Source organism: Lontra canadensis, unplaced genomic scaffold (genome assembly GCF_010015895.1).
Source record: "Lontra canadensis isolate GAN:19392208 unplaced genomic scaffold, GSC_riverotter_1.0 scaffold6, whole genome shotgun sequence".
In the NCBI taxonomy this organism is placed as follows: domain Eukaryota; kingdom Metazoa; phylum Chordata; class Mammalia; order Carnivora; family Mustelidae; genus Lontra; species Lontra canadensis.
Genome location: NW_022631000.1, coordinates 11619202 through 11629164, shown reverse-complemented (window position 1 = coordinate 11629164; position 9963 = coordinate 11619202). Strand labels below are relative to the sequence as shown.

At 40.5% G+C, this 9963-nt stretch overlaps 1 protein-coding gene across 9 annotated transcripts in view; it reads right to left on the bottom strand.

The window, feature by feature from the left end:
• Window positions 1-953: 953 nt before the first annotated feature.
• The window catches only part of NECTIN3 (nectin cell adhesion molecule 3), a 126148-nt gene continuing 117138 nt past the window's right edge, over window positions 954-9963 (bottom strand). For 3 of the 9 annotated variants that reach the window (XM_032852140.1, XM_032852139.1, XM_032852146.1), the window contains 2 exons: window positions 3512-3574; window positions 954-2740 (listed from right to left, as the gene is read on the bottom strand). In XM_032852140.1, coding sequence (XP_032708031.1) covers window positions 2561-2740; window positions 3512-3574 — 243 coding nt within the window. In that variant the 3' untranslated portion in view covers window positions 954-2560. Of the gene's footprint in view, window positions 2741-2760; window positions 2867-3511; window positions 3575-9963 lie in introns of those variants that run through there. The other 6 variants (XM_032852147.1, XM_032852141.1, XM_032852142.1 and 3 more) reach the window with 3 other exon arrangements.

The following is a 9963-nucleotide window of genomic DNA, read 5'->3' as shown; positions in this document are numbered from 1 at the left end:
TTGACCTTTAAGGGCCTAACTTCCAAATTTAAATAGCCATCATCAAGTCGTCTAAGCTCTAAATGTAGAGATCGACAGGCTAATTTTGGATGGCATTTTTTTGGTTGAGGGGACTGGCTGATCACACCCTTTTAAAGCTCCTTTCCTTTCCACTCAGTATTCAGAGAGAACAAACGGGAGATACCAAGATAAACAAGTATATAGCTATATGACCCATGTAAAGGGCCAACAGCTATAAAATCTACTAATTCATTCAAGAACTATTGTAGCTGACATAGAAGCTAAGAGGTTGGTGGCTGTAAGAGAGCTGTCTACACCCTGAAATTTCTTTCCCGTAACTACATTAAAAATTTTATAGTGGGTTCTTCTTGGTAGGGAGGGCTCTGTAGACAGGCCCCAGGGCTCCTAAAACCACCCAGCCCTTCTAAATCTAGAGAAAATGAAGAAATCTTTACTCCCCTCCCGCACCCAAGGTCCAAGATGAATTTTCGTGATGGTAATTCAGCAACCCGCTTCCCAGCAGGAGCCTAGAAACCATCCCTCATGTGTAAAGTCTTTTTAAAGCTTTCTAACGGAGGTGACAAGGTACCACATCTCTTCCTCTGTAACATCCAGGATTTACAAAAACCGCTTCTCTCTCAAGGAGAACTGACCAGAGCTCTCTCTCGTTGGGAAACAATTGTGAGGACTCCTCCACCTTCGGCTACACTGTTCACTGATGGGATTGCAGGTAATAAAGTCAAATACGTTCTTTCCGCGTCATCTTGCTAAAAAAGGGCAGCAAACTCTAACTGAGGCAGCACAGTGATACAGCGAGGAGGGTTCTTGGGGTTTACCCTTTAATTCCACATGACCAGATAGCCTTGTCAATTGCTAAAGCGCTGAGTTAGAGTTTAAGCATCTTTTCGCCCAGAACCGCCGGTCCCCCGGGCAATAGGGGCAGACTGTGTGAGAATAACCTGGATAACTTGTCTGAACGGGCGTGGGACCTAGAAAAAAGAGACAAACACACAAGCAGGAACCAGAGCAGGCACATGAATCACAAGGTATCTTTGGTATCTCATTTGAAGTCTATATTCATAGTCTACTGTTCCCCTCTACCCCGGAAACTTCGGTTGGAAGCGTGAACTCTTTTATTAGTACTTATGTCATTCTTTCCTACTATACGGCAAGTCTGTGGTGTTTTTCATATCTGTGACATACCTCTCATCTTCCCGAACACGCAGGAAAACAACACTTCCCTTAACATGCAAGGGGAGTGATGGACATTTGTGAGGGTACCTGGGCCCCCTCCTCTGCTCACACCACGATATTCACTACCTTCAATCTCAGTGAGGCTACGTTGGCAAAGGGGGTGAGAAAACTCAAGATGGCTGTTTGCAGGCACCAGAGTGTTGCACTGCTAAGTCAGTCACTACACAATTCGATTTTTGGCATCCCTTCGCTCTTGTTCTTGATCAGGTAAAAGAGGGTGGGAGGATCAAGGACAACATGGGGGTCGAGCATATAGGCCATACTGAAGTGGCACTTTAAAAAATTTTTTTTTTCACATTTTCTACCTGGCTTTTAAGAGCAGGAGTTATTTCACGGTGATTTTCCAGCAGGCTTTTCTGAGGTAGATAAAACTTGGATGAGAAGCAGTCTGAAGAAGCGTGGTACAGTGGAAGCCTTTGTGGATAGGATTAGTTTGACAGGAATTTCAGAAGGCAAAGCTGAGCTTGTCATAGACAATACTACAGAAAAGAGGGACAGGGCTCAAGTCTGTCCACCACTTAGACAAGGCTTTTAGAATGGAATAGGTGGGAAACAGGCTAATCTGGCTAGGAAAGAACAGAAGTGTGGGAACAGAGCAGAACCTTGGTGAGCAAGCAGCTAATCCAGACTAGGCAGAGAACAGCACAAAACATGTGTCCCTCAGGACCTTAGCAATCAAGAAAGAACACAGATGGCAGTTATCACAAGACTTTCAAAGCAACCAACAGGCTTGAGGGTTTCAACTGCTTTTTTGTTGTCGTATTTGTTTTTGGATAAAAAGCAAATTTTGCCTCTTTCCTCAGGCCTCCTGTTTGCACAGGTACTGTAATTGCATTAAGCATGTTAGGGAAAGCCACGTCCCAGTGAAATAATTAGGGAGATGGATTCTGAACTTTTTTTTCTGTTCATTTGAGTTACAGATGAACAGGCTGGCCTTCCTAAGACTCAGCCAGATTAACAGTCCCAGCTGGGGCCTTTCTTTCTGGAGAATCACTGCTGCCATCACAGGCAGATGTTCTACGTTTAATGAACATGCCGTCGTAGGCCAAATATTAGTGGTTAAACACTATCATCACAGAAACACACAAGCTATTGTCAAGTTCACAAACACAGCTGGTGGCTAAGAAACTCTTAAGGAAGGAAAGAAATTGGCTATTGGCTCCAAGCTATTCATCACGACTTCTGATACAGGTAAACTGAGATTGTTTTATACGAGAGAGAATAAAATGATAACCATTGACCTCAGTTTCTTTCCCCAATCTAAGATAAAACATTTGTCAGGACATCCGCTGGAAAGAGAGGGAAATCACACGTAATGTTCTCGTGGGTTGATGTAGGCTCTCTCAGGCTCGTTGCTTTGACGATGTTTGCCAGGACTCCGGTCTTGGTAGCATATCTGACTGTAACGGGGGTACATCTGTTGAATCCCATCTTCCCCCACGAGGCTCTCATCTTCATAGTCCAATCTCCTGCTCTTTAGTCCATTCTAAAAATTCAAATATTACTTACATTAGCAGAGCAGCTGTTTGCATTTTCCTAGCACTTTGGTAAAAACAGGCAAGAAACTGAATTCATTTTCTTCTGTGTCTCTGATTCATTATCCCACAAGCTACTGAAAGGCAAGGTAAAGTCCAACAACTTATCATTTTCCAGTCCTGAGTTGCTTACAATACCTGAGTTGCTTACAATACCTCTTATTGAGCAGCTCCTAAATAGAAAGTTATGACTAATGGGAATATAGTCAATTTCAGGTTTCAAAATTTGGAACCAGTATCAGCTAAACTAGGGAAGAACAAGGCTGTGAACTTCCGGAGTCCCTCAGCAGGCCTCAAGCTGGGGATGTGTGGCTGAAATACACAGGGAATTACATCCAACAGCCAAAACAAAACCAAAAGAAACCTCAGGATTCAGTGCTGGGGAATTAGGGAAAAGACAGTGAAATGAACTGGTATTTGACCACATGCCCAACATAACTGAGAATCAGAAACGCTGTCACAGCTGTCACCATCAAATAAACCCCCAAGATGCTGCTCTGTGGCATCTCTGGTACTAACCTTCTGCCTGGTTATTGGTTTCATAAAACTCGATTACTTCTAAGATGGGCAAGCAAGCTCAAGGACTTTACAAAATCATACTATGGATGTTCAGATAGCAGAGAGGTGAAAAAAACAATTTTCATGGAAATCAAATGATATTTTAATAGGTATAATAATAAGTCCACCTGGGCAGACCCCCACAGCAGGACCTTGTTACTTACAGAGTGCTGGAGACCTCCAACCTCCCTTTCTTTGAACTGAGTCTGCAAAGGCAAGTGTTCGGTCTGGAGGAAGAAGACAGAACAAGATAAGCACTTTAAAGCACCAAGCACGCAGTGGCGCACATCCAACCAAGACCATGAAGATGCCTAAAGCCTTTCATGTCTTATCAAATGTATGCCAACTAAGCAAATGTTCCATTTGAGGAGGGGATAAGTAAATACATTTCTTGAGTTTGTCTCTCTCCCTACTCCAGATCTCCTCCTACTCTAGACTTCTGGAAGGAAGAAAACATACAGAACATCTCCTGCAGAAACTCTCATGCAAATTTATACACATCTTACTTGAGGGAGGACTTTGCATAGAAGGTCTCTTACCTCTTCTGCAGAAGAATTTTTTTTTTTTTTTTTTTTTTTTTTTTTAGATTTTATTTATTTGACAGAGACAGACACAGCGAGACAGGGAACACAAGCAGGGGCAGAGAGAGAGACACAAGCAGGCTTCCCACCAAGCAGGGAAGGAGCCCGATGCAGAGCTTGATCCCAGGATCCAGGGATCATTATCTGAGCCCAAGACAGATGCTTAACGGCTGGGCCACTCAGGCACCCCAAGAATCGGATTCTGTGAATCAGCTAAAAGTGACTTTGGGGTAATAATGAAAAGTTATTTTTTGTCCTTATCTATAGATACATACATATGGTCAACCTTCTCTTCCTAAGAGCTACTCTCTGCCTCCCGTCCCCTACAGACCATAAAGGGGATTCCTCATTTTCAAACCTCACCCTAGGAAAAATCCCTTTTGGCTTCCCCTTGGCTTAAAAACGCATCCTTACCCTTCAGCCCCCTGGTCAAATATTAGCTCTTCCAAGAAGCCTTGCACAAAGCATATATTATCGCAATTATTTGTTTATATTTGCTTGTCTCCTTCACCAGGATTGAGGGTGCTAGTTGGGAGTATTTTACAAACATTATCTCATTCATAATCTCTCTAAAAATTCTACAAAATAGATGTTTTTATTTTATGGATGACTAAAATTGAGGCTCAGAGTGGTTCAGTAAAGTGTCTCCAGTCACACAACTGAGGAGTGATAGATTGTGATTCACACATGGCTCTGTCTGAATCCTAATTCTATATTCCTATATTCCCTGCCTCTAGCTCAGTGTCTGGAAAATAGATGTTTAGTAAAACAGAAGAAAGCCGGAAAATCCCAGCATGTAGGCATATCTATCAACATGTCCTCCTTTTCAATGCCTTTCCCCCCATGCTGTCCTTTCAGCCTGGAAGGTCTGCCCCTTAGTCTCTGGCAGTTGAAATACTATGCCATCCATCTCAGCTTGGCTGAAGTCATTTTTTTTTTTTTCTCCTACAAGGCCCATCAAAATTAATTTCTTTACTTCTAGTTTTCTTAATTTTCTTTAGATCTCTATCATAGCACACACTATTGATCTATCTGACAACATCTGTACCTTTTGACCCTAGTGAAGAGTGAGAGCCTTTCCTGGTCATTGTCCTCCAGCTCCACACCCTAGCCCGAGCAGGAAGTCAACAGTTAACTAATGAATTTAGTTAACTAAATGATTAAGTCTTGATATCCCATGTTAAGGTTATCCAAATTATAAAGTATGTCAGATAAATGCGTTCCTTTTATCACATTCTGCATGATTCTAGGGTGCTTTCCACATGACCACGTGAGATGGACAGTACATACTGGTGAAAGCCCACGGCAGGGCCAACTTCATGGAGTGTGACCAGTCACACAGGGCCTTGTGTTTGGGTCTCACTTTGGGCTTTAATGCTCAGTGGTTGTTGCCATCTCAGATTCTGTGTTTTGTAAGTAGTCGAATGAAACAGTGGAGCCCCACTCAAGCGTGTCCTCTCCTGCTGCTTGTGTTTGACTTGGTTCTTGGCCCTCTCGCCCTTACCCTGGTGTCCCAGATCCCCCTTGCTTTCCCCTCTCTGTCCCCGTCCAGTGACTGTGCTGTCCTTGCCCTGGCAGGGGCCTGAGTGCTGGTATAGGGAAGGCTGGGGTCAGGTCTGCACACCCCCCACATCATGGTATTTCTGGCAGGTGACTAGAGGACATGTCTCAGTGAGCACAAGTCTCTCACCCTCATCTAGGAACCTGACATCACCGTCTTGACATTGGCTGGTCCTGGTCCAAGGAAAATAGGGAAAAAAAAATACTTTAAATTTGTGTGCTGTTTTATATGATCCTGGTTGCTGTTCTTCTCTTCTATCAATATAGGTAATTGAGAAATTATTCTACATCAGTGCTGTTATCTAATTCGACAAGAGACAGGCAGTTAGAAGCTTCTGTGTATAAAGGGCAAGTACCTTTCTTCTCACTGGTGGCAGAGTGTAGAAAGCAAGGGTGCAGTCAACACTGAAAAGAGACCATGTTCTAGAAATACAATGATTACAGCCTCAAGAGTTCAAGAAAATATTGGGTTGGAATATGGGCTGCTCTATGTTTATGCTACAAAATTCCAAATGGCAAATTTAATATGACTAGAAAATAAATTACCATCCAGATTTTCCTGAACACTCAGGGTCATACTTATATTTGGTCATTGTCGGTGAAACACAGCGACAAGCCATATAGCTTTGGAAGCCAGTGTTCACCATGGGTGAGATGAACCATGTAGCATTCTGAGTAACAATATAGCCAGTAATATATTAATAGCATTAGAGCATTATAGAGGCAAGAAAATCTATTTCATTTCAATAAAAAGAGACTGCAAAGAGCCATGGCTTTATGTGTAATAATAGTGTTGCTACCTTTTTCTTAAGAGTAGAAGATGCATAATTAGCCAGAAGAGGTACATGTGAAAATAAAGGACAAGAAGAGAGAGTTTCTAGAACTGGGCAGGAAGAAATGGTTCCTGGGCACTCTGAATAAACTGCACTTGCACTGAATGGACGACAAGCATGTGTGTAAGGTCCTCTTCTCTAGCCAATATTGTAAACTGTCACTAACAAACCACCATCCCTCATGGGCGCCCATGAATTTTGTAATATAATATTGAACCAAATTCTATGGAAGGAAGTACCACACATCCTGGAGACAGCCCTGCTTTAAGGATCAGGGGTTATGGAAAAGTATGCTGCCCTTGCCTTGGCATTGTGTAGACCTCCAATGTCTGACAAGAGACATAAGGAATTTCATTAATCTAATGGTGGGTGGGAATACGTGTTCTATTTCTGCACTCCCTAAACTACTTGAAATGTTGAATATCTGACTTTAAAAAAAAGTTAATCATCAGTATTTTGAAAAGTGTCTTGTGTAATACCTTATTTATGTTTGGTGGTAGTATATGTGTACTAAATTAACTTACAATATTTTAACTAATGGATATATAGCATATATTATTCTATTATTCTTACATTTTTACCCCCGGAAAGCGTTGAGCTACTCTGAATCCCTAATACATATTTTGATCTCCTCACTGGTGTGTACTATCTTGTAACAACTTCTACTGAGCTACAACCCATAAGCACTTTCCTCATTTCTTAAGTCATATAGACTTTCTGGCTCTAATGCTTCTTCCTTATAATGACAAGTGATACATTGTTTATTTCTGCTTCCAGTCATGATGGAGAACACACACCACACTAGCCCTCGTGTCACGAAAGACACACCGTAAAACTGGACAAAATATAAGAAACAACAGTTTTCAGACACTGGATAACTGTGCTTCACGCAACTGGGATCTCAGAGGTTGAAACACACATGGTGATCCTATAATAACCCTGGCGACAATCTGACTTTTTTGTTGATTGGGGAAGAGAAAAACCCAAGAAGAGCACAGAGCCTTGCTCAGCTGCATGGACAGACTTTAGCACTCAGGCAAGCTGAGCTGACTGTAATCTGTGGGACAGGGTATCGAAGAGAAGGCGAATCCCCACTGGATATGCGAGACATTCAGTAGAGACCCCAAAGTCATGCTTTAAGAGTAAGGCTAAAATAGCTCCAGGGTACAGAGTATTCTAGAACAACCCTAACAAAGCTTAAAAACAAGCTTCCAGAAGAACAAGTTGATCTTAAAGTAATTTAACTGATGGCCAAAAAACAACTCCATCCTTATTAAGGAATGACAGCAAAATTCAAATAATTGACAAGGTAACATTCACAAAATGTCCAGCATTCAATCGAAATCTACTGAACATGGGGGGAAAAAAGGCAGGGAAAAAAAATAAGTCAATAGAAACAAACCCAAAAGTGACAAATAGGGAATTAGTAGACAAGAACTTTAAAACACTTATTATGAATAAGGATAAGGATATAAAAAATATGAACACAATAGAACACAAAAATATGAAAGAACTGAAAATAACTTCTAGGACTAAAAAATACAATATCTGAATTGGAAAAGTCACTGCAGGGCCTTAGCAGACACCATAAAAGAAAAGCCCAATGCACTTGAAGACAGAAACTATCCATATAAAGAACAGATGGGAAAAAAGCTTAAAAAAAAATTAAACATAACTTCAGTGATCTGTGGAGTAACATCAAGAGACCTACTATTTGTATAACTGGAATCCAGAAGGAAGGAAAGACAGAAAAAAATATTTGAAGAATTGCTAAAATTTTCCAAATTAGATGAAAAAATACATCAATAGCTCTAAGAAGCTCAATGAATTCCACTAAGAGTAAACATAAAAAACAGACTCTGATACATATCACACTTGAATTGCTGAAAATAATAATAAAGAAAATCCAAGATGTGGCCTGAGGAAAAAGTAAGATACAGTAGGTACAGAGAAATAAAGGTAAGAATTACACTGGCCATTCACCAGAAAAAAAATGAACTCAAGCCCAACCATGACAATAAATATATTTAAGAAGAACAGACTAACCAGGGCACCTAGGTGGCTCAGTCAATTGTCTGCCTTTACCTCAGGTCATGATCCCAGGGTCCTGGGATGGAGTCCTGTGTCTGGCTCCCCAGTCAGTGGGGACCTTGCTTCTCCCTCTCCCTCTGCCTGTTGCTCCCAGTTTGTGCTCTCTCTCCTTCTCTCTCTGTCAAATAAATAAGATCTTAAAAAAAAAAAAAAAAGAATAGACTAAACACTGCAATTAAAGTCAGGGATTTGGGGCACCTGGGTGGTTCAGTTTTTAAGTGTCTGCCTTTAGCTCAGGTCATGATCCCAAAGTCCTGGGATCAAGCCCCGCATCAGGGTCCTTGCTCAGCAGGAAGCCTGCCTCTCCCTCTCCCACTCCCCCTGCTTGTGTTCCCCCTCTTGCTGTGTCTCTCTCTGTCAAATAAATAAATAAAATCTTTTTTAAAAAATAAATTAAGTCAGGGATTTTCATACTGGGTAAAGAAGCAACTCAATTAGATGTTAGCTGTGTGAAATGCATTTTAAATATTAAGATATAGATAGGTTACAAATAAGGAATGGAAAAACACATACCAGGAAAGTATGATTCACTAAAAAGAAATTTAAACTGGTGTGGCTATAATACTGAAGTGACTATAGGACAAGGCAAGTTACCAGAGATAAGAATCTTTCAGGGGTGCCTGGGTGGCTCAGTAAATAAAGCATCTGCCTTCGGCTCAGGTCATGATCTTGGGGTCCTGGGATCGAGATTTGTGTCATGCTCCCTGCTCAGTGGGGAGCCTGCTTTTCCCTCTCTTTCTTTCTATTTCTGATTTTGAAATCATAACAGAGTTTAGTGAGTAGTCGGTAACAAAAACATATCTGGAAAACTCAAAAGTGTTTAGAAACTGAACAACATACTTTTAAATAACTCAATGGCCAAAGGAGAAAAAATAAGGGAAACTAGAAAGTATTTTAAATTGAATGAAAATGAAATTATAATATACCAAACTTTTAAGATTTTGAAAAAGAGTACTGGTTAAAGAAAAGTTTATAGCTTTAAATGCTCATATTAGAAAAGAAGAAAGTCTCAAATTAATGACCTAAGTTTCTTCAGGAAGCTGAAAAAAGAAGGGCAAATTGCATCCAATGGAAGTTGAAAGAAAGAAATAAAAAAGAGTGAAAAATCAATAAATAAACAAGGGGTAAACATTTTATAAAATTAATGAAACCTGGAAAGCTGGTTCTTAAGAGATTAATAAAATTGGAAAACCTCTAGTAAGAAAAAAGAGAAAACACAAACCAATATGAAAATTAAAAAGATGACACTACAACTGATCTCATATAAATTAAAAGAATAAGAAAGATGTACTATGAACCATTTGATGACAATCTCAAAAACCTAGACAAAATGGACAAAGGTCTTGAAAGACACAATTAGAATCCTTTCCACAGAGAAACTCCAGGCCCAGATGGAATCACTAGTAAATTCTATCAAACAATTAAAGGCATCATAAATTCTTTCTGCAAATGGTGTGAGGGGGGCACTTAGTAACTCCTGTTATGAAATTAGCATCACCCTGGTACCAAAACCAAAAATATTACAAAAAAAGAAAACTAAAGATTTTTATT